The 26,030-nt window shown below is 35.8% G+C and overlaps 1 protein-coding gene across 1 annotated transcript in view; it reads right to left on the bottom strand.

Moving 5' to 3' along the window:
- The window catches only part of LOC136024715 (AF4/FMR2 family member lilli-like), a 120,477-nt gene that overhangs the window by 69,923 nt on the left and 24,524 nt on the right, over positions 1 to 26,030 (bottom strand). Inside the window, exon 4 of the mRNA XM_065700131.1 lies at positions 1,127 to 1,327. Within this exon, the coding sequence (XP_065556203.1) occupies positions 1,127 to 1,327 (201 nt within the window). The remainder of the gene's footprint in view (positions 1 to 1,126; positions 1,328 to 26,030) is intronic.

The following is a 26,030-nucleotide window of genomic DNA, read 5'->3' on the forward strand; positions in this document are numbered from 1 at the left end:
AAACCGTCCAAATACTTCACCCCCCTCCCCTATGTGCAAACATATAGCCCAAATTATATATTTCCCATCTATTCTGTCATTTGTCTTTGTCTTGTATCACGCTAAGCTGAAAGAAACTATCGAAGAAACCAGTTCTCTCTCGAGTTTTACACAGCGTGAACTTGAATGAGTGACATATAATACACGAGTGCCAAAATTCCTTCCCCTACGGAAAAAAATTTTCATATTTGGAAAGTTTTATTTTCCATGGGGGCTGGGGTATTTACCAGAGGGCTGTTTTCTGTGAGGGGGGATTTTCCATCGGAGAATATTTTCTAGGGGTATTTTCTGGCGGGGGGATTCTCCGGAGGGGTATTTTCCGGGGGTTCATGGGGAGTTTTTTTTCCGGGGGTTTGCTTTGGGGTATTTTCCGCGTGGGGGGAGGGTAAACGCCGGCCACCTTTTTTTCACAGTTAAAAAAGGTTGAAAGAATAGGAAGACAAGTCTGTGAACCAAGATAAGAATATTGGAAGAAACAGTGATGACAGTGACCAAGTACCGTTCTGAAGCGTGGGCGTCCAAAAAAAAAAAAAAAAAAAAAAAACAGAGGAAGCTTTGTTAGATGTTTCCCGGAGAAATTACGTACGGATTGTTCTGGATACCCGGCTGACTGACCTTATTTCAAACAGCAGGCTGTACGAAAAGTGTGGTTCAATCCTACTTTCTAGGGCTATAACCAGAGAAAGGTTGAGATGGATAGGGCAAGTTCTGCGGATGACGGATGGCCCAAGAGTGTCCTTTTCGGCCAGCTGTCTATGGTTAAACGGAAAGCAGGTCGTCCACCGTTGGGGTGGGAGGATGTCATAAAGAAAGATTTAAAGGAAATGGGAACATCCTGGGAGGGTATAAAGAGTGAGGCTTTGAATAGATGGGGCTGGAGGAGGAGCGTGTGTATCTGTCTTGGTATCAGGTGACTTGGTGCTGCGGTGAGATGTTAGTAGTAGCAGTAGTAGTACGAAAAATTGAGGAAATGATCGTTAAACATTAATCTTTTTTTAATGAAGAAGCTAAATATCAGTATAAGAGGCTTGCAATAATGTTCGCGAATAAAAAGATATACTAAAGACACTAGCATACGTATTCTTACCGCTTTTTCGGGAGTTTGTACGAATCTTGGCAACGCTGTGTCAATATCCTCATCTTGGAATCTGGATGGAGCAGGAGTACCAGGCATTTTATCAACTCCGATAAGGCCTGCCTCTCCCTTAAGTATAGACGACTTGACAACATCAAATTCACCAAGAGCATTGGCAATCATGCGACTCGTCGGATCATTCTCAAGTCTCACCTGGAATTGTTCAATCGTTTAAAGAGTATATTCTTTTTTTTCTTACTATTTACTGGAAGGAAGCTTAAGCTTGGGATTCGTTCCTCACTACGAGCGATTAATTATCCGCAAAAAGCAAGAGATGAAGATTTTCTTTTCTCCTAAAATTCCTAGATTTTCTTCTCTTTTTTTCTCTCTCTAACACTCGTTTAATCAATTTTGACATACTTTTTTTATAAATGGAAAGTCGAAGAAATTGGCGACTATCTTTACAGCTCGGGCAAAAAAGTACTGACAGATAACCGTAACGAGATTGCTAGAGATTTTTCCATTATAATTTCCTAATCTTGTTATCTATTTGGCATTGTTTTCTTCTCCTTTACTTTATCAACTATCTCTCCCCGTCCCTCTAATGGATTCCTAGATACATCTCTGGTGGTATATTTAAGCACTAAACATATTACACTAAACGAGAAAAACAAAGTCGCTTCTCTTCTTCATAGCTGTAATAACCTTTTTGCACCCATGAAATACCAAGGTGTCAGTTCAATTTTATCTCTTAACAAGAAATTTATAGACCATTTATAGAAATCATCCTAAAATATTAAAGAATAATACACTATCTAAAGCAATACATGGCTTCAAAATCTTCTTGGACAAGTTAGTTTCTTGAGATACACGTTTCCGGCTTAGAAGAGCAGTCGTAAATAAAAACCAGATTAAAAAAAAAAAAAAACACATCAGAAGACCAGAATCTTTGCAAAGATTGTGTTTTCTTTTTTCTAGATGTGCCTTATACACGCACGGCAGTAGCCCATCAAAAGTTTAAAGAGCTTATAATTAATTTTAAGTTCATTTTAAGATCATTCAGAGTTATCTGGATCGTTACACTGCCAGGCTTGACCAGTAAACAAACAACAATAACAGAAACGAATATCTACAGCGTTCATCTACCTGACCCACATATTGATGCATATTTATAATTTTTCAGCATTATAAATTTGATTTTCATCTAGTTGATCCAAACAGCTTAAACTAAGAAAAAAACATGTTAACAAAATAGTCGCAAAAAGAAATTATTGGTAAAACTAAAACATATAACAAATAGCGCCTCTCAAGGCTAATTTCCTGGCATACAAGAGTGCACGCGACCAATACATTAAACAGCAATGACACTAAACATAGAAACTTATTGAAACATATAATATGCAACATATAAACTATATTTAAAGAAACAAAAGAGAAAGACCGAATTTCAAACAAACAAACAACATATACATAAAGAAACAGGAGCCAAAAGCTCATGTGGCACTTCTGACGATGTTGGAACCTAAAATCAGATTCGGTACTAGAATCATCGATTTCATCGTCCTAGCACGTCAAGAAGCACCGTCTCGCCAAAGCACTAGAAATCTTTCCAACTCCCCCAAAGGGATCGGGTCCATTCCACTTATGTCAATCACGTATCTATAACTTGTTGTTATTCTCAAACTCGTCAAAGCACTAGAAATCCCCCCAACTCCCCCAAAGATATCGAATCCGGTCCGGGTATGTCAATGACGTATCTAGGACTTGTGCTTATTCTTCCCACCAAGTGTCAGCCCGATTTCTCCACTCTAAGCGTTTTCCCAGATTTCCGGTTTCCCCCTCCAACTACCCCTAGAATCACCGGATACAGTCGGGATTTAAAATAAGAGCCCTGAGACACGAGATTGTTCAAAATATAAAATTTCATTAAGATCCGATCACTCGTTCGTATGTTAAAAATACCTCTTTTTTCTATTTTTTCCGAATTAACCGAATTACCCCCCACCTCCAACTCCCCCAAAGAGAGCGGATCTAGTCTGGTTATATCAATTACGTATCTAGGACTTGTGCTTATTCTTTCCACCAAGGTTCATCTCGATATCTCGACTTTAAATGTTTTCCAAGATTTCCAGTCTCCCCCTCCAACTTCCCCCAATGTCACAAGATTCAGTCATGATTTAAAATAAGAGCTCTGAGACACGAGATCCCTCTAAATATTAAGTTCCATTAAGATCCGATCACCGTTCATAAGTTAAAAATACCTCATTTTTTCTAATTTTTCCAAATTAATCCCCCCCAACTCCCCCAAAGAGAGCGGTGTCAATCACATATCTATGACTTGTGCTTATTCTTCTCACCAAGTTTCATCCCGATGTCTCCACTCTAAGCGTTTCCAAGATTTCCTGTTTCCCCCTCCAACTCCCCCAATCTCACCGGATCCAGTCAGAGTTTAGAATAAGAGCTCTGAGACACGAGATCCTTCTAAACATCAAAATTTCATTAAGATCTGATCACCCAATCGTAAGTTAAAAATACCTCATTTTTTTATTTTCCGAATTAACCGTCTCTCCACTCCCCCCAAGATGGTTGAATTGGGGAAACGACTACTCCTAATTTAATCTGTCTGGTCTCTGATACGTCTGCCAAATTTCATCGTCCTAGCGTATCTGGAAGTGCCCGAACTAACAAAACCAGGACCGACAGACAGACCGCTATTACATAAATTGCGATCGCTATATGTCACTTGGTAAACACAAAGTGCCGTAAAAAAGCTTAAAAGTCGGTACCCTAAACTTTGCAACCCTAATTAATTTTATACCCATGGGGGACTGACACCATGTTCCCTCCCCCTTATGGTCTCCCAACGCCTTGGGAAAAAAATATATCATTTTCTTTCTTTGTTTTTAATTCTCTGTTTACAAAGAATGGCAGTGAATTAGTCCTTTAATTACGAAGATTAACTGGATCGATTATGTTGGCTGAGAAATTGCAAAAGTAAATATGACTTACAGGGAAAATACATTTTCGATCAGACGTACTGTTGCATAACTCTGATTAACTACTTAATCATTGTTAGCTGACCGTTTTAAGCCGAACCCCGGTCCTCATGTCTATATACCGCAAAATTTTGTTCTAAGTACGCCAATGCTAGCGGGGAAAAGGTAAAAGAATAAATCTCTAACTTGATAGAAATTGGGCATTTGTGAAAATCCATCCAGATCTATCTTGCCAGAGTGGACAACTTGCCAGAGATTGCGGGTGGATAACTCATTGGATAACAAGTCCTTTCACATCTGGATCACACGAAACTGTACTAAAATAGGCTACATTCGTTCGTTTTTGCGCACATGGAACAATCATATACCTCCATTTTTAATTCCATGGCAGATGATCCAGGATTAATCCCCGTCAATCTTGTCACCTAAGAGATGGCGAGTGGATAAATTATGGGTTAACTATTTCTTTGAAGTTTTAAACCCATTAGGATTCGAGAATTTTTATATAGCTAAACTTTTAATCCCATAACAGCAACTTTCACGAACAAAAGTTACTAGATAGTATTTTTTCCATTAATTTTTCAAAATTGAACAGCATTATTGAGCAGATGTTGAGAAAAGAAAGTTTCTCCTGTCAGTAGTAATTCCTACTATTAATTTTCTTATCGATTAACATGAGAACACAGTTCATTCTTCGAGTGTTCCGGAGATATTACGCAATAGATGATGAAGCCTTAAATGTGATCTTTTGACATTGCAATAGAAGAAAGGACTCAAGTAAACTGCGGAAAATCGTCAAAATTTAAACTTGGACGTCAAAAATGTCCATAGCCAATGCAGCCTCAAGGAAAAGGGACCCTTTCTTCCCAGATATATTTTAGTAGAAAAGGTGGACAAGTAGGCTACGTCCTTAAAATTGAAAGCAAGCACATTTGTCATATGGAAGATTGGGGATAAATATTTGGCCATAAACCCCCACCCCATAGTTGAAAATTTTGCCTCATACAGACCATTCTGAAAATACAAGTACATTCGAAACCTGAACTACGGTGGCAGACTACAGTTGAATCGTTGGGCGACTTAAGAGGAGTAGCTGTGATTTTGGAGGGTTAACACCTGAAGTTGGGAGTATACCAACGATAGACAACTAAGTCCAAGTTCCGATGCACTCAAACCGCTTGCGGTTCACATCTTTGGCGTCACTTCTACCTCAAAATTATCACCCTTCATCGGCTTCTTATTCAATTTAATCAAAAATTATTCAATTTAATCAAAATAAAAAATAACACTTGAAATTATCACTCTTCATCGGCTTCTTATTCAATTTAATCAAAAATTATTCAATTTAATCAAAATTTATTCAATTTAATCAAAATAAAAAAATAACACTTGAAATTATCACTCTTCATCAGCTTCTTATTCAATTTAATCAAAAATTATTCAATTTAATCAAAATTTAAAAAAATAACACTTAAATAGTTGCTCGACACTCTTTGGCCATGACGGGCAATGAAGGTGTTAGCTGTTGAAAAAGGCACTAGGACTCGTAATTTCTTTTGGAAAAAGCTCTTTACTCCAAATTGTTTGAAAACAGGTTCAATATAATGTATGAAGGGGGAGTTCCGCTCTTGAAGGGACTCTCCTCTGTGGGTGCTACAAAGGTTTTATGGGAGGTGGAGTTAGGAAGCTAGAAGCACTAAATATAAATAAAATTATTATAAATATAAATAATCATAATTATAAATTATAATTTATAGTATAATTATAATTATATCATAATTATAATATAATTATATGTTTATTTATAAATAATATTATTTATTTAAATAATTATATAATTATTTATAACTTTTTTTATAACTTTTTTTTATAAATTGTTAGTCTGAGACTCGAATATAAAGACGGAGTCTCTTGTTAGAGCTGTTTGTAAGGTTCATTGTTCTCTGGCAAAAAGGTTAACAGTCTATTCAAAGCAATACATTGTTTGTATTTGCAAACTTTCCGTTTTTATGGCACTTGGTATTAACCAAGTGACATATAGCAATCGCCAATTCTGTCGGTCTGTCTGTCTGTCGGTCCCGGTTTTGCTACTTTAGGCACTTCCAGGTAAGCTAGGACGATGAAATTTGGCAAGCGTATCAGGGACCAGACCAGATTAAATTATAAATAGTCGTTTTCCCAATTTGACCATCTGGGGGGAGGGGGCCGGTTAATTCGCAAAAAATAGAAAAAATGAAGTATTTTTAACTTATGAGCGGGTGATTGGATCTTAATGAAATTTGATGTTTGGAATGATAGTGTGTCTCAGAGCTCTTATTTTAAATCCCGACCGGATCTGATGACATTGGGGGGAGTTGGAGGGGGGGAACCTAAAGTCCCGGTTTTGCTACTTTAGGCACTTCCAGGTAAGCTAGGACGATGAAATTTGGCAAGCGTATCAGGGACCGGACCAGATTAAATTAGGAATAGCCGTTTTCCCGATTTGACCATCTGAAGGCAAGGAGTGGGGGGGCCGGTTAATTCGGAAAAGATAGAAAAAATGAAGTATTTTTAACTTATGAGCGGGTGATTGGATCTTAATGAAATTTGATGTTCGGAATGATATTGTGTCTCAGAGCTCTTATTTTAAATCCCGACCAGATCTGATGACATTGGGGAAGGTTGGAGGGGGGGAAACCTAAAATCTTGGAAAACACTTAGAGTGGAGGGATCGGGATGAAACTTGATGGGAAAAATAAGCTCAAGTCCCAGATACATGATTGACATAATCGGAACTGATTCACTCTCTTTGGGGTAATTGGGGGGGGGGGGGTAATTCTTAAAAATTAGAAAAAATGAGGTATTTTCAACTTACGAACGGGTGATCGGATCTCAATTAAATTTGATGTTTAGAAGGATATCGTGTCTTAGAGCTCTTATTTTAAACCCAACCGGATCTGGTGACATTGGGGAGGAGTTGGGAGGGGGAAACCTAAAACTTGGAAAACACTTAGAGTGGAGGGATCGGGATGAAACTTGGTGGGAAAAAAACACGAGTCCTAGATACATGATTGACATAACCAGAACGGATCCACTCTCTTTGGGTAGTTGGGGGGGGGGGGGGTTAATTCTGAAAAATTAGAAAAAATGAGGTATTTTTAACTTACGAACGGGTGATTGGATCTCCATGAAATTTGATATTTAGAAGGATATCGTGTCTCAAAGCTCTTATTTTAAATCCTGACCGGATCTGGTGACATTGGGGGAAGTTTGGGGTGGGGAAACCTAAAATGATGAAAAACGCTTAGATTGGAGGGATTGGGATGAAACTTAGATGGAAAAATAAGCAGAAGTCTTGCATACGTGATATACATAATTGGAACGGATCCGCTCAATTGGGGGGGGGGTAATTCTGAAAAATAAGAATAAAATGACGTATTTTTAACTTACGAAGGAGTGATCGGATCTTCATGAAACTTCATATTTAGAAGGACCTCGTAACTCAGATATCTTATTTTAAATCTCAACCGGATCAAGCGTAATTGGGGGGGGGGCAGTTGGGGGGACCGGAAATCTTAGAAAATACTTAAAGCTGTGAGATCAGGATGAAACTGGATGGGAAGAATAGAAACCTGTCTAAGATACGTGACTGACATAACTGGACCGGATCTGCTCTCTTTGGTGGAATTGGGGGGGAGGGGGTAATTTTGAAAATTGAGGTATTTGCAACTTACGAAAGGGTGACCAGATCTTAATGAAATTTGATATTTAGAAGGAGCTTGTGCTTTAACGTTGTAATTTCAAATTCCGACCAGATCCTGTGACATTCGGGGGAGTTGGAGGGGGAAACCGGAATTCTTGGAAAACATGAAAATTGGGGTATTTTTATCTTACGAATAGATGATCGGACCGTAATGAAATTTGATTTTTAGAAGGAATTCATGTCTCAGAGCTCTTATTTCAAATCCCGACCAGACCTTTTGACATTCGGGGGAGTTGGAGGGGGAAATCTTGGAAAAACACTTGGAGTGGAGGAGTCGGGATGAAGCTTGGTGGATAGAATAAACATATGTCCTTGATACGTGATTGAAAGAATCGTACTGGATTCGCTCTATTTGGGGGAGTTGGGGGGAGGGGTTCAGTGATTTGGTGATTTCGGTGCTTCTGGACGTGCTAGGGCTATGAAAATTGGTAGGCGTGTCAGGGAGAAGCACAATTTGACTTGATAAAGTCGTTTTCCCAGATTCGACCATCTGGGGGGGGGGGCAAAAGGGAGAGGAAAAATTAGAAAAAATTAGGTATTTATAATTTACGAGTGGGTGATCAGATCTTAATGAATTTTGATATTTAGAAGGACGTTGTGACTCAGAGCTCTTATTTTAAATCTTGACCGGCATCAAGCCTCTTATTTTCCTTTTTAAATCAATCTATTGATTCATAGAATTTTGTTAGAGCTCATACCATATGATCTCTTGGCTCTTAGCTCTTCTCGCCTCGTCACAAGTGCCATATGAGCTCTTAGCTCTTGTTGTATTTTCTTAATTAAAAAATGCTGAAACAGTGCTCATATGGAAAAACTTTTTTTCATAGTGGACCTAAGGAGGAGCTGCTTCTGCATGTTCGCCCCTTAAAATTGTTGGGAAAATTACTACTACCTCAAAAATCTCCCAGAATATGATAGTGAAATTCATACAAAGCATACAAACATCTAGATTATTGAGGCTAAAACATGGTTTATATGACTCGGGGGGTGTCAACTGTGACAAAAAGTGGAGGACCATTCAATTTGACTAGTCAGATCAGTACTTGTGTATTATACGCCACTCACTCAAGTTTACGCAATGCAAAACTCAAGAACAAACCAGTTTCTTCGTTTTTCTTCCAGCTTAGCGTGAGACAAAATAAAGAGAAGTGACAGAATAGAAGGGGAAATATATAATTCAAGCTATATATTTGCACATTGGGGGGATGGGACTGGTGGTAAATTATTTGGAGGGTTTGAAGTTAGAAAACAATTCTTTCTTCACAATGTGCAGAATCATTGTACCTAACATATTTAACATGAAGACCCGCTATATTTTACCCCCGCCCCCCAATGTGTAATTGAAAGTTTCCTATAGCCTCCACCAAAGCTTTTATTTTGTGCTTCTACTTCGTAATTCCGACAGAGCGAATTTATTATCACTTCTGTCATTGCATCACTGCGAACGTGACCAAACACTGGTACCTTTTATTTTCTTTCACGACTTAGTGTTGAAAACTGGAAACAACAATAAAATTTTGCATTAGCATTATTGAGATTCTATTCCCTGGGAATGTTCAGCAGATAATTTATCAATCCACCTTAATATCATTAGGCAAATAGGAGAACCCTTTCCTGAAACAATTATCAGAAAGGATTTCCAGTCTTTAGAAAATACCGTGTTTTAGATGTTTCCATGGCTACAAAAAGAACTTAGTGATCTCTAAGACACAATATTCACCGGGGAAAAGATTTATCTGAGGACCACAGTCAAAGATATTTCAATTTCAAGATAAAAAAGAATAAAAAACACATTGAAAGAGTGACATAATCCCGAGTATTCAGGGTCTGGAGGTTAACCTGGCGGGGAAAGTAGCGTGTCTGTGATTTTTAGATGCAAGATTTTAGTCTAAGAATCCAAATTTTAGCTTTTTTCCATTTATTAGAATATTTAGACAGGGGTACCTTTTAGGCCCACTATTCGAAATGGAGGAATCAATCCCTCCATCTATTCCATGTGGGCATATATGTCACCTAACACTTCTCGGGAAAGTCGTTAGAAGAATTACAAGGGGCTACTATCCCCATCCGGGGGGGGGGGATGAAAATTCCTCCTGTCCGCCAATCGGTGCCCCTGGTAATTTAATGTCAAAAATATTCTAACCGATAATACAGGATTAACCTCCCCCCCCCACCAATAAAAAACAGGAAAACAACTTTCGACTAGATTCGTTTTTTAGTTTCGAATGATAGGTAAATACAGTTCAGTTATAAGTAGTTCATTGTGTTTTGATCATCATAGTCAAACTCGAGACTCTTAGATCTTTTCTTATTTTATTTTACAGCAGATGTTCCAAATGACCCCAATTTAGATCTGCACATTTCTTGAGGCATAGTACAAAGTTGTTCATGACATTCTTACACAACGACTGAGAAATAACCCTGATTTCAATTCACAATGGCTTCCTATAGTAAGACTATAGGCCTTATATTGTCTGATGATACTCATATCCCCAAGGGAAAAAAAATCTAGAAGCCCAATATATGGGAACTGAAAGAGCTTGCTAAGTATGTTTTGATGGATAGGAAACTCGTTATAAGGGACAGGTCTCAAAATGTGTACAAATGACCCATTTCGTAGGTCTAAGGTCTGCGAGTCAGTGCATCTTCTCTAGAATTTCCAGTTAGCCAATCTCAGAGCAGCTTTCAGCTGCTAAAGAGCTCATCCCGTCTTGATAAGGCTGGAACCTCAGTATAAGCGGCCATTTTCAAAGAGCTTGTCGAAGGACAAACTTCGCATGAGTATAAAACAACTTGGACAAGGCTGTATTGAATCTCTGACCCACTCAAAGAGCTCGGTTGTACGCCTGTTGGAGTGTTCAAAATGGATTGAACTGCATCCACAGTTGCATTAAGATTCCCTTCAGCCTCAAACTCCTCTAAGTCTTTATCCATTTGTACATTCTGCTCTTGGAAGTTCTCACATTCAAACTGATGCATTTGATCGTTCTCGATTTGCTTCGAGGACAAACTTCGCATGAGTATAAAACAACTTGGACAAGGCTGTATTGAATCTCTGACCCGCTCAAAGAGCTCGGTTGTACGCCTGTTGGAGTGTTCAAAATGGATTGAACTGCATCCACAGTTGCATTAAGATTCCCTTCAGCCTCACACCCCTCAAGTCCTTATCCATTTGTACATTCTGCTCTTGGAAGATTGATCGTTCTCTATTTGCTTCGAGGACCATGCCTTGCACCATTACTTTTTTTTGTCACAGTGTATTTTTTAGAGATCCAAAGAAAGTCTAGATACGTTCACGGACATTAAAACTCCCACATCCTGTTAAACAAAGCTAAAATGTGACCGAATATACGAGACATTATAAAGTCTGCGCAATACCCTTTTTATTCATCCTGTATTACAAGCTATTTTGACAGACCTAGCCTTAGACAGACTAAATATCAACTTCCAAGACATGCTAACCCTTTTCTCGTATTTGTCAGCTATAAAATAGCTAGGCTGATTTGACCCCCCCCCCTTCCCGTCCCGTCCTTTAGATAGTGCAGTTTCCTCTACCGTTCATGTATTTTTTTTATCGCCCTAGTTTGAAGGCAGGTCAATATTTAAAAGGGAGCTAGTACATGAACTCATTTGTACTAGGGTATATATGCCTAATAAATATATCCCTAATATATCCTGGGATAAATATATTCCTAAGTGGGAGAAATATGTTGATCCCCCATTTGAAACTTGGACTCTGGTGTTAATAACAATCAAGATATAAAAAAAGGAATTGTCTAAACTTCCCTTCGCTAGAATTTCAAATACAGCGCTACTATTTCGTTTAAGATATAGACGACCCGTTTTTTGGCGAAACAATTGATGACGACACAAGCTTAAAAAGTGTTGTCTCACAAAATCATTCAAAAGGTAATCAAACCAGAGTGCAAAAAATGGTAACTTATCTGGCCTTCAAAAATAGCCTCAGACAACAAGAGACCAAATCAATTAAATTAGCAGAAAAAAAATACAAGAGATATGCCAAGCGTTTCTTTTACGATTCTTTTCATGGAATAGTCATAGGAAAGACATTCATTTGGAGAAATGCCGGATATCTGTCTTCAAAAATTGAGAACATTTTGGTTACGGACCTAACTAAATACAAATCTGCAAATAATCGAATTCAAAATACGTCTACATCATGAAATCAGTCAGCAATGTTTCTGGGGTTTTAAAGAGCTACATTTTAAGAGACACCTTCATAGAACTTCAGGTAAAACTTTAAATAAGCGTTTCTAAATCAATAGTTAAACTCCCGCAGAACGCTGATACACTGATCAGTGTTTGAACTGGACAAATTGTATATCAAAAGGTCACATTTTATAAATTAATTACATAAAACGAAACATTCCCCGACTGGATATATATTTTGGTAAAACAAAAATGTCACTTTTCACCAAATTAGTACTTTTTCTCATTTTATTTTAGCATCCAGGTTTTACCAGAGATGCTGTAAGCAAAGGGGTTTCTCTAAAATAAGGGATTTATATGTTTATATGAGTTTCGTGCTGTCGAGCTAAGCCATTTTGAGTGACTACTTATTTGAATTTTTTTTCGTTTTCATTATATTTGATGTTAGCTATTTGTTTTGAAAGAGGTTTTCAATACTCTTTTGGTCAATAATACAACTGGTAAAAGAAACGCTTGTTTTTGAGATTTCGCGATGGACAAATTTTAACCAAAAATTACACATTTCCGAAATTCAGCGGAATTATTCATGGACTAAAAAGTTGGCAACCCTGACACTGATGCGTCGACTTCGTCGCAATCACGAGCGGGAAGACCTGGTTTCAGGTTATTTTTTAGCTGCAGATTTATGTCAAGAAAGATGGAAAACATCAGTTGGAAACTGTCGCCTACACTATTGCTTAATGACCCCCCCTCCCACCTTTCAGTGTGAGTGCAGTGTTTATTCAAGTTTATATGAACCTGGAAAGGGTTATCGAAATTCTAGCCTACGAATCCATCAAACAAAAAAGGTGATCAGAATTCTAGCCAGCCCATCCCCAACATTACATTACAGGTCCATCACTGTAAGGGAACGCTGGTTTTATGTCATTCTTTTAGCTGCAAGTCGTTATCAAGGAAAGAGAACAGGTTAGGGGAAGAATTGCTGCAATTTGTGGGTACTTTGTCTGATGATCACAAAATTTGTGTTTTTAGGGGGGGTCCTCATTCCCACAGTTTATCATAATTTTAATATTTTTTTTTTAATGACGAATAGGTCTTTAGACGGTGCTCAAGAGGAAGCGTTTTTCTTATCTCTAAGAGCGCGTTCATTATCAAAGCTATAGATAAAGTGGCTAATTATAATACGAGCTCATTGAGAATACGTATCATTTTTACTAAATTAAATTAAAGTTTTTTTTGAAGCTTAATGAAAAATATAGCCTTATTTTCTATTTTATCAGGCAAGTCACTATCCAATTTAAAAGCAGTGTTTAAAACTCGGCAGTCCCGATGAATTTAGATTCATAATTTCTTTTAACAAGGTGAAATTTGAAATTTTTTCTTCACTACTTTTTGCCAATTAATACTAACAAGCCTTAGGCCCGTGCCTTTCTTTGCAACTTTGTTTCTAGACGAAAAAAGAGCTTTTTTCTTTCCGAACTCATTTGTCACATTGAAAGAGGAAAATATAGAAAATTGAAAGGTGTACCTTTCAGTTACTACCACGTGATCAAATAGAAATAATGAACAAAGAAAAACTAAAGTATTGATATCTGAAACTTGAATTTAATATTTCATGTAGATATGCATACATTCAAAGGTGGGGGGAGGGGGTTATCAAGGGCAATTTCCAGAAAAAAAATCATTTTTTTTTGCATTTTTAGACATACTAACTCCTCTCCTAAACAAATGGTCATAAACATGCTTACTTTCCAATTAAAATATTTATTATTTCTTTTCTCAAAAAACTTAGATTCCCTGTTGAGATTTAATTTTTATTTCTTCAGGGGGAGGGAGAGAGCTCAACCCAGATGTCAAAAATTTTTTGTTTTTCAGATATCTTAGAGCCTTCCAAAGCAGAGCAATTGGCTAAGATTACATGATTGAGCAAATACGGAAGCAAACAGCGAAGTTGAAACTTCAAACGAAGAACTATTAATGCTTCGCAGATCACGTAAGATGTATCAACAAAAGTAACTTAAATAAACTGATTCGTGATATCTTCCAATAGCAACATAATTTTGAAAATCTCCAAAATAAATTCACAGGAGAATGTAAATTCAGCAAAAAATATCGACCGCATTATCCAGTGTAGATTTCGGAGACAGAGAGGAGTGTCGCAACTTTACAACGACCTTGTATCCGAATCATTGAATGTAACCAACACATGATTCGCACCAACAGGGATAAAACTATTTCAAGGCTTTTTGAGTAGGACCCGGAAGGTCAGATATATGTTCAATCCTCGATAGCTTCAATTTTGTTTAAGTCTATCGCAGTTTTAGTGGGGAGGGGCACTTCTCCCAGGCGCATGAGTTTTAGGGGCGAAAAATTCCAAGTAAATAATCCAACGGTTATAATCATTTTACAACTACGGAAATTGTATTTCTATTAATATAAAATAGAGGGCAGAGTTAGCATTAATTATAAGGAAATTGAATCCGAAATTTTCATTTTTCCACATCTTTATCACTATTCCTTGAAAATTAAAGTAATAATACTGAATTTAATTAATTTTAATTTTTTGTAATATTTTGAATTCACATCTTGTTACTAAAAGAAAATCTTGTTAATAAATGAAAATTTTGTTAAATTTTAGCATGAAAATTTTTAGAGACAGGAGGGGGACTAATCAAGATTTTGCCCCGGGCACAAGAGAGACAGGAACAGTCTCTGGTTCAAATACCAAGGGCATCAAAATGAAAAAAAAATCCCCCTGAACATAACTTTGGTATATTCATACTTGAAAATAGCAGTTTCTCAGAATCGATTGTTTCAAAATTTTGAAGTTTTTAGGGCAGTACAATCTGTGACAGTGTTATCACATTGATATAATAAGCGAAACTAATTAGTTGAAATTGACAATGCATCAAAAAGACAAATATTAACAATTTGCTTATTCCCAAGGACAACACCTTCAAAGAAAGCTAAACCTTCAAAGAAAGCTAAACCTTCAAAAGCTGTTTAATACCATTCTGTTTTTAGTTTTTTTTTTTCCTTTTTTAGTTTAATTTAAATTAAAATAATAAAACATTAATAATATCTTAAATTTAAAAATAAAGCTCCTTAAATTTAAATTTGGCACCAACTGCTACCATAATGACGTAACTACATAGATGTCTTTCTCACTATAAATGGAATTCCAGATTTTTTCCCAGATTTTTTTTTTTTTTTAATACATATAGTTGCTTAGGTTTCCACTTAACCAAGTCTAAAGATCAAGTTCCATTTTCACTGTCCTTGATACTTCAGGATTAACCTGCTTCCATCAGACATATTTCAAAACAGAGTAAGTGTGGTCCAAGTTACCAAACCCAAGGGTTGCCAAGTTGCCTTTTCACACAAAAACACTTTTCCAACACCCACCAAAATTTTCATTACAAGCAATACATTGAATCACTAGAGTAAACAATTGCTTTCTGGGCGAAGTTTCTTTAATATTTTAACGAAAGTAGCAGATTTAAGTGAACGGAATGGTGCTTACGTGTTTTCCCGACCACACTCAAGAAGTGAAGTTAGGCTAATCATCATGAAATATAAAAAAAAATGTAATACTATAGCAACTAAATTATGAGAACTACAAAAGAGAATTATGAAAAGGAGGCCACCCAGAACGATTTATATTAAATAGCTAAATTAACCTAATCAAATCGATATATTAAATATTTAATTCAAATATACATACATAGTAGTTTATTTCACTTAGGCTAAGCTATTTATCTCTGAATGCAGGCATAGAAACTGATTTTAAACAAAACAAACAGATCAAACTTCTTGAGTGTGGTCGGTATAACACGTAAGTTCCAACAAAATTTTCAGATAGCAGCAAAAGTGTTAAAGCCTGAAAATTTCTGAGTTTCACTTACCTAGCAAAGCTAATTATTTGTAAAATACAGATGACAGTTTTTACGGAAAGCGATTGTCTACCTTATGTAAAGTACAGCTTAGGTACCCCTCCCCCTCCTATAATAGATTCCACCAGCTTAATAGATAGTGTTCAACTAAGCGATACTCTATTTTTTAACGACGCTGCATTTGGACTAAAATAAACCACTTTATCTATGGGCTAATGTGATTTCTTTTGTTACTTATAAAAAGACCCTAGATCTTTAAGTGACAAATAAAAAAAAACAAGTTTTTTTAACGGAAAGTAAGGAGCGACATCAAAACTTAGAACGAACAGAAATTACTTCGTATGTGAAAGGGGCTGCTTCCTCATCAACGCCCCGCTCTTTACGTTAAAGCTTGACTCTTTCTATTAACTCTGCTTTTTAAAACAGTAAAAAAACTTTAGCGTATTTTCTAAAATAAGGCAAATTTTCGCAGGCTCGTAACTTTTGATGGGTAAGTCTAAAACTTGATGAAACTTATATATTTAAAATCAGCATTAAAATGCGATTCTTTTGATGTAACTATTGTTACAAAATTCCGTTGTTTAGAGTTTTGGTTACTATTGAGCCAAGTCACTTCTTACTACAGTTCGTTACCACGAACTGTTTGATCATTCGAGTGAGCATTTGTTAAGTAATCACGACTACCGGTTAGAAACTCTGAAAAAAAAAACACGCGTTTACCATGAATTCATTGGGAAAATTAAAGATTTTTTCTTATTTGTTAGAACCATATTTAGACTATTGTTTTATGTAAGATTATGCTTTTATAATAATATGTAATTACGCTAGAAGTGTGCATAAATACTAATGTAATTAGAAAACGACAACGAAACAAATTTGCAATAGAACAACTATCTTGTAGATTTTCGTATTGGCTTTGCTATTTTCCAGTCCCTGCCGTTTTTAACCGATCTGTTCCGCCAAACTAAAGACCAATAATTACTAAACCCAACCCTATTATGAAAACTACCAAATAAATCCCAGATTGATCAAGAAATTAAATGCAATTCTTTTTCCTATATTTTATAAAACCGTAATTGAACACTAACGCTGATGATAGATGTTTTTTTGGAAATTTGTTTTGTTCAAATGCAAAATCGAACTCATCAATTTCTAATGTTAGCCTTTCTGGCTTCTATCTGGTTTTGAGTTTTAATTTGCTCCTTACTTAAAAAAAAAAACTTTCTTTTTATTTTATTTTTATCAAATGCAACATGCCTGAGGATGGACGTGGAACAGTTACCGTCAAAACTATCGCTTGTAATCCATATCATATACTGTGGCGTCAATTCACGAAAGTTTCGGGGGAGGGCAAAATGTATTTTTCAATATCCATGAAGGACAAATATGTCGTTTTTCAATTATTTTCTTTGACAACACCAAGAAAATACATTTTTTAATGTAAATCCCCCAAAATAAGGCATTTTTCAAAATCTAGGGAATGCAAACGAAATGTAGGGGAAGTAAGAAACCCCTTGCTCCCAAAAATTGACGCCACGGATCGTATAGTCTAAACATAGCTAAAGCGTTCTTAACCCTGGAACAATGCTGCTTCTTAAATTTTACGACCGCCAAACCATTTTTTGAGATTCCCGTGTTAACAATGTCACATAGCAAGACGCGACCTCACGTAAATTCCTTTTCGATATGGAATTTATCGGGCAAATTCAGACTTGAACGAACTCCTGGTCGTTTCCGAGATAACGAGAGTAAGTAGTAAATTTTACGATGCGACAGTAATAGTGTAACTCTTTTTGCAAAATTCAGAGTTTGTATGTTTAGTTCTTTTTTTGCATTTGTGTCAGCTTTCTTATCGTAAACGTTATTGAAATTATAATTTCATCATCTGCTTAAGTAGGAACGGACATGTGTCCTCAGGAGCCTGAACGGTACAGACACTACACTTTTCGTCTCTTTTCCTTTTCGCTTTGTTTTTCCTTTTAGATAGCTTCTAGAAAGATTACAGGAAAATAGACCAAAGAACTACTTCATGCAAGTGACGAAGAGGATAACATCTCAACTCTTAGTGACTGTGAAGATGATCTAATCGGGAAAACCTGGAAGATTTGGAAAACAGTAGACTCCGATTAATATTATGTAAGAAAGGCGTTCTTAATGTAGTTCAATGCTTTACTTTGATCAGGAGCTTACCCTGATTTCATGAGTCCAAAAACGAAACAAATAATCGTTGTGTTGTCAACAATACATAAGAGACCTTCTTTAATCAACTCAAGTCGAAAACCGGAATTCACTGAGCACTACAACTCGACTAAAGGTTGAGTTGTTGCCTTCAACAAAAATGTAGTGATATGTCCTTTTCGAGGAAAACTAAAATGTGGTCCTTATGTGTATTTTATGGGCTCCTAAACATCTCTTCCTAACTTTTATGTGGTATACAGCTTGAATAAATATTCAGTTGGTGTGTTTTTTACTTGGACAAGTAGCAACCTTGTCACCCAACCTCGCTGCAGCAGGGATCGAACCCTGGTGCCCCGTATTGCCAAGCAGAGCATCAATCCACTGTGCTACAACAGCTTCAACAGCTTCTTTGGTATACAGCTTCAACAGCTTCTTTGGTATATAGCTTCAACAGCTTCTTTGGTATACAGCTTCAACAGCTTCTTTGGTATACAGCTTCAATAGCTTCTTTGGTATACAGCTTCAACAGCTTCTTTGGTATACAGCTTCAACAGCTTCTTTGGTATACAGCTTCAACAGCTTCTTTGTTATACAGCTTCAACAGCTTCTTTGGTATACAGCTTCAGCAGCTTCTTTGGTATACAGCTTCAACAGCTTCTTTGGTATACAGCTTCAACAGCTTCTTTGGTATACAGCTTCAACAGCTTCTTTGGTATACAGCTTCAACAGCTTCTTTGGTATATAGCTTCAACAGCTTCTTTGGTATATAGCTTCAACAGCTTCTTTGGTATACAGCTTCAACAGCGGAAAGTTTGGAAGAAAGACTTCTACAAGGAAATACACTATGAAAGAACTCGAACGATAGGTAGTGCAGCCTCACGTACAGTAGAGGCTCTTAGGTAAAAATTGGAGCCGCTCTCTTCCAGAACACATCGATGATATCGCAGGAGTTGCTAGTCCTTCTAGAAGGCCAACATCTCAGGACCGAAAACGAAATATTTGCTCACTTTGACCCACAAAACTCCTTAGGAAGACGACCACCTTCTTTACCATGTTCTAATTCTCCTATTTTATGCTCCTTGATTTTTGCAAGCATTTAATACAACTTGTAGAAAGCGACAGTGTTTACAAAACCTATTTAAACACAATTTTATTCTGTTAAATCAACTATAAATGACATTTTTTTTCTTGCTATCCAGTTTGTATTAAAACTTGTATTTTAATTTTTGGCTACTATTGGCAGTGGTTTGTTCTTTACTAGGTTGAAGCTACTACTGCAACCATGATAATCAGGTTTGTCGTATGCAGGTGTGTAGGTTTATTTAATATACTGAAAGAAAAATTCTTAGAGATCTTACTACAAAATTAGAAAGAAACTCGTTTGAATACCCTTCTAAAATGGAATACCAATCGTACATTTTAACCAGCGTAGAAACTGAAAATGCCATCTATTTCGAACAATGTTACACCTTTTCCCCAGGCAATTCGAAATCTGGCGACCAAAGCGATATTCGACTCTTGTCCTTAAGACATAAGAACTTAATAAGAACTTAATATAACTTATTAATACAATTAATAAGAACTCTTGTCCTTAAGACACCTTAAGACATATTTACGAAGCTAATTGGATGCAGGAGAGTGCATAAACATAGTATTACGAAGCCAACAAGGCAGCATAAAACAATGAAACTCGAGCTATGTAAGTAGTAATTACGCATGACCCGACTATACCCTTGAGGTCCAGACCGACGATGCTGATCTCTATTTTGTGGCCCTTCAGCCAGGAAGTGCAACAGGGGTATGGGGGCCGACCATCCTGTGCTTTTATACACCCTTCCTGCTTACCTTCCCCAGATTTCGGCAGGCACACATTTAAAGCTGGGTCGACTCTGGCTGAGCTTACTGTCACGTCACTGACCCTCGTCTCAAACATAATAATTGGCTATGCCAGGGATCGAACCCCTGCCACTTGGACAAAGAATTCTCAAACCAGCGCGCCAACTACTTAACAAGGACGATTCGAGCTAACTGATAATTTAAGAATTTAATTAGCCTTTGAGAATAATGCCCGAACAACACGATAGTCATTGAGAACAAATTAGTGTTAAGATAGTCTTTTTAAACCAAGTTCCCGTCACTACAATTTTCCGCTTCTATAGCAAATGTATAAAATCAACGAGCAGCATGGGTCATTCATAAATTTTGACTTTGTAGCAACAGGTGTGAATACACTGTGGCTCGGGCATAAACCTTTCCACAAATTCCAACAGATAATTAAATTTACGGTGACCTTCAAGAAGAAGCAGAACAATTATTGGAAATCATCGGAAAGTTTTACACAAGAAAGAGGAACAACTATGCTGAACAGAATATTCATATTAAACGAAACTTCTACAAAGAGAGTAATCTAAAAAGGAATTGACAGATATATATATATATATATATATATATATATATATATATATATATATATATATATATATATATATATTTGAATATATATATATATATATATATATATATATATATATATATTTATATATATATATATATATATATATATATATATATATATATATATATATATATATATATATATATATATATATATATATATATATATATATATATATATATATATATATATATATATATATATATATATATATATATATTTGAATATATATATATATTTTAAATATGTATATATAATATATAAATATATTATAAATATATATATATAAAGTATAAATATATATATATTTATATATATATTTAATATATATATATTTGAATGTGTGAGCATTTAAGACTAAAATGTTATTGCGATTCTTAGTTTCAAAATAAGAAGTTCACTTTTGCCCTTTAACCTGGACGCGTTTTATAACCTAGACAAAGAATTATTTCCGAAGAATTTTTGGGCGATGTCAAATTAAAAAATCATCAACAAAATCGCCAAACTATCATTTTTGAGATATTGGTAATATTAATACCGATGATGTAGGTGATTTCGAAGACCACACTGCCTTTCCATGACGACAAATAAAAGTTCGAATAGGGATAAATCCTTTTATTTGTCAGTGAAAATAAAAATAAAAACATAGGCTACTAAATAAAAAAAAAATAAAAAAACATATTTTGGACATTATCTGCATTTCTGTATTTTTGCTTATGATGGTCACTGTACATGTGACTGAAATATCCAGTATATTTTTTTATTGTTATTGTGACAGTCTAATAAAAGGATTTATCCCTATTCGAATTTTTATTAATACCGATATTTACAATATTCTAACATATCAAACGCCTATAATCAAAACATATTTCCAACTGAAAATTTTCAATTTAGGAACTCCACCATATGTTGCAATTACTTTTGCAAAATAAGCACATGACGTGCTTATTCTGCACGTACGATTTTGGTCTTATGCGTATTCTTTAGTAATATTTTTTAGTTTTAGTTTCTAGTTGGTTTTTTCTCTCAATACTGAAGACGCTTTGTTGTATACGGGCGAAATACGTGTGATTATGTTTTGTTTCTCTTCGTTTTCATTTACTGACCATAGGCCCGTTTGTCGTCTTTATATTTATTTCTATGTCGTTTTTTTTTTTTTTCAAACAAATTCAGTCAAAATTTTAAGACAACTATTTTGTTCAGCATAGTAGAACGATCTAGCAACTATGTCTCTAGGGATATTGGGCATGGTAGCCCCCCAAAGTTATGCAACTGGCCTATTATGCTTTAAAACTAAATGTTGCTCTCAAATAAATCACAAGACACCTCAGCTATATATCGAGAACGATCGGGAGTATTAAGTTGAAACTTCCATGACTTGATGAGAGGGATGTTCAACTTACCAAAAGGTAATAGGTTAATACTAGTGCTGCTACTAGTACTACCGCTATTCAATATTATTACAAGCAATATCAATACTACTACTCTGACTGCTGTTACAACTATGCATATGGGTATTAAGGCAAAATTTTCAAGAAATTTGAGGGGGGAAGATGAACTGAATCAGAAGACGCCCTCTTCTTCTAACTGAATCAGAAGACGCCCTCATATGTTGCAATTACTTTTGCAGAATAAGCACATGACGTTTGCAGAATTGTCATGTCTCCCCCTGTCTGCAATCGAACTTTTGAATGTCCGTTTAAAAAGCTTTGAGCAATGTAATTTTTCGTGTAGTGACTCTCTAAAACCCCTAGAGAATCCACCATCCCCGCCCCCAGATATAACTTGCATACAACAATGACGGAAATTCTAGTTTAAACATTTTACAAATCCTCCAAAGAAAGTCTATTTCCTAAGCAAAACATTGATCGAAATACTCCTTGAATATCTGAGGGAGAGAGACATAAGTTTCGCAACTTTCCAACGATCCTGTATTAGAAACACCAATCGGAACAAACTGCTTGACTTTATTTCTAAGAGATAAGGTTAACAAGCCAGATGAGTTGTTTCTAATTAAGCAATGATTAGGCTACTATTTCTGTTTGTGAATACAGGTACAGAAAGCCAAAATTTAATTGATGAAATAAAACACTTAGAGGCTGTTGTGACAAAAATAACTCGTTTTATTATTTGCACAAGGATGACCCTAAAAGTTCATGTCTAACTCGAGGTTTGTTGCAGGAACAGCTCAACATTTTCTAGTTTTATATAGCATATAACAGAAAAAAACATTTCACAGAATATTTTGTTATATAATAAAAAAGGCAATATCTTTTTTATACATATAAAACTATGAAATTCCCCTTGAGCATTACTGGCTTTATAAACCATATCATGACCAAAATATATTTTGTCGCGTCAAGAGGGGCCGTTTAAAATAAAAAGGAACTAAAAACTAAGGTTTTTAAGAAATCAGAAGGCATAAATAAAATTTGATTCAATCGTTTAATTTAGATAACTATGTGCCATTCATATTTTCATATATTTTTATCATCTTGAAATAGTACTTTTGAAAAATTAGCCTGGGTGTGACAGTTTAATTTTATATATTATAACTTATATTATAATTTACCTTTAGCTGTGGGTAAACTATATATTACTGCGTGAAAATTAGATTTATTTTAGTTTTCTAAACAAAATCTAAGGTTTTCATCTAAATGGACTGCAAGAATCTTTTTGGACACTGAGAGGGGAGGGGGAAATGACATTGAAAATAGCTGGATTTGACATTTACACAAGGATATCCCTAAGGTTGCATCTCCAACTCAAGGCTTGTTGCATGAACAACTCAAATCTATTTTCTAGGTTTATTTAGCAAGTACGGTTTCTATAACTTTTTCTAATGAGTTTAATGTTTTAGCGAGGAATGTTTATGTTAAGTTAAAATTAACTTAGGATATCATACTTTTATTTTCAGGGACTTGTCAGCTATATATTACTGAGCTAAAATTTGATTTATTTTAATCAAACAGTTCGTGGTAACGAACTGTAGTAAGGAGCGACCCGGCTCAATAGTAACGCAAACTCTAAAAAATGGAATTTTGATACCAATAGCTACATCAAAAGAATCGCATTTTAATGCTGGTTTTAAATATATAAGTTTCATCAAGTTTAGTCTTACCCACCAAAAGTTACGAGCCTGAGAAAATTTGCGTTATTTTAGAAAATAGGGGGAAACGCCCCCTAAAAGTCATAGAATCTTAACGAAAATCACACCATCAGATTCAGCGTATCAGAGAACCCTACTGTAGAAGTTTCGAGCTCCTATCTACAAAAATGTGGAATTTTGCATTTTTTGCCAGAAGGCAGATCACGGATGCGTGTTTATTTGTTTTTTTGTTTTTTTGTTTTTTTTTCCCCCAGGGGTGATCGTATCGACCCAGTTGTCCTAGAATGTTGCAAGAGGGCTCATTCTAACGGAAATGAAAAGTTCTAGTGCCCTTTTTAAGTGACCAAAAAAATTGGAGAGCACCTAGGCCCCCTCCCACGCTAATTATTTTCCCAAAGTCAACGGATCAAAATTCTGAGATAGCCATTTTATTCAGCGTAGTCGAAAAACCTTATAACTATGTCTTTGGGGACGACTTACTCCCCCACAGTCCCCGTGGGAGGGGCAACAAGTTACAAACTTTGACCTGTGCTTACATATAGTAATGGTTATTGGGAAGTATACAGGCGTTTTCAGGAGGATTTTTTTGGTTTGGGGGAGGGGTTGAGAAGAGGGGGATATGCTGGGGGAACTTTCCTTCGAGAATTTGTAATGGGAGAAGAAAATTTCCATGAAGGGGGAGCAGGATTTACTAGCATTATTAAAAAAAAAACAATTAAAAAATAAAAGTGAAAAAGCTTTTTCAGCTGGAAGTAAGGAACAGCAATAAAACTCAAAACAAACAGAAATTTTTACCCATATGAGGGGCTCACCTGCTTCTAATACCTCGCTCTTTACGCTAAAGTATTTTCGGTAATTTCAACTACTTATTCTACGGCTTTTGTGATTCAGGGGGTCATTCTTAATGAATTGGGATAAAATTTAAGCTTTAGTCTAAAGAGCGAGGTACTGACGATGGGGCGAATCCCCTCATATATGTAATAAAAACATGAGAATACAAAAGTTCTTTACGTAAGCTAATTTATAAGTTACGTAAATCTTTTACCAATAAAAAGATTCGTAAAAAATTAAAAGTTCTAGTTGCCTTTTTAATTAACCAAAAAATCGGGGGGCAACTAGGCTTCGTCCCCCGCTCTTTTTTTCTCAAAATCATTCGATCAAAATTATGAGAAAGCCATTGAGCCAAAAAAAAAATATGCAAATTTCGTTTTGATCATTCCTCTGCGGAGAGCCAAAATCAAAACATGCATTGATTCAAAAACGTTCAGAAATTAAATAAAAAAAACAAGTTTTTTCAACTGAAAGTAAGGAGTGACATCAAAACTTAAAACGCACAGAAATTACTTCGTATATGAAAGAGGCTGCTTCCTCATCAACGCCCCGCTCTTTACGCTAAAGTTTTTTACTGTTTTAGAAAGAAGAATTGAGAGAAAGAGTCAAACTTTAGCGTAAAGAGCGGGGCGTTGATGAGGAAGCAGCCTCTTTCATATACGAAGTAATTTCTGTGCGTTTTAAGTTTTGATGTCACTCCTTACTTTCAGTTGAAAAAACTTGTTTTTTTTATTTAATTTTCTAACCAAAATCCAACCTTTCATCTAAATAAACAACAAGAGTCTTTTTAGATTATGAGGGGAGGGGGAGGGGGCATACATTGAAAATATCCTGTTTTGTCATTTACACAAGGATATCCCTAAAAACGCATCCCTAACTAAAGGGTGGTTGCAGGAACAACCCAAAACTACATTTTCTAGATTTAATTAGCAAGTACGGTTTCTATAAGCATATTAGAATTTTGTTTAAGGAGCGTGTTAACTATATATTACTGAAGGAAAATTGGAGTTATCTTAATTTTCTAAACAGACTGCAAACTTACCACCTATGCGGTATTTTGGGGGATGAGGTGGAAAACTTTATTTAAATGTATGATGAATTCACAAATTTGAGAGGAAATTTATTTACTAATGGTAACGATGAACTGAAACATAGAACCTTAAATTAAGTTCTATTGGATATATTGTGGCCTATTGCTTTATTGGCTTTGAAATACAATTGTCAATTACTAAGGGGGCTTGAGGAGGGAGGTGAAGATGGGCTATATTTACGATGGCCGGAGACCCAAGCCCGTTTTTATACAAAAAAAATAGCATGAAATAAATTTAAGGAATTGCACTTTGTTATCTAACTGGAATATACAAGAAATTAGGAGAAAATCTTGTACATTTCGACATCATTTTGTCGATATTATTCTGGCCTATGGTTTAATTGGTTTTGAAATACAATTGCCTATTACTAAGGGGGCTTGTGGAGGGAGGTGATGTTGGGCAATATTTACGAGGGCCGGAGACCCAAGCCCGTCTTTTATACAAAACAAAA

Source organism: Artemia franciscana, chromosome 3, assembly GCF_032884065.1.
Source record: "Artemia franciscana chromosome 3, ASM3288406v1, whole genome shotgun sequence".
Lineage (NCBI taxonomy): Eukaryota > Metazoa > Arthropoda > Branchiopoda > Anostraca > Artemiidae > Artemia > Artemia franciscana.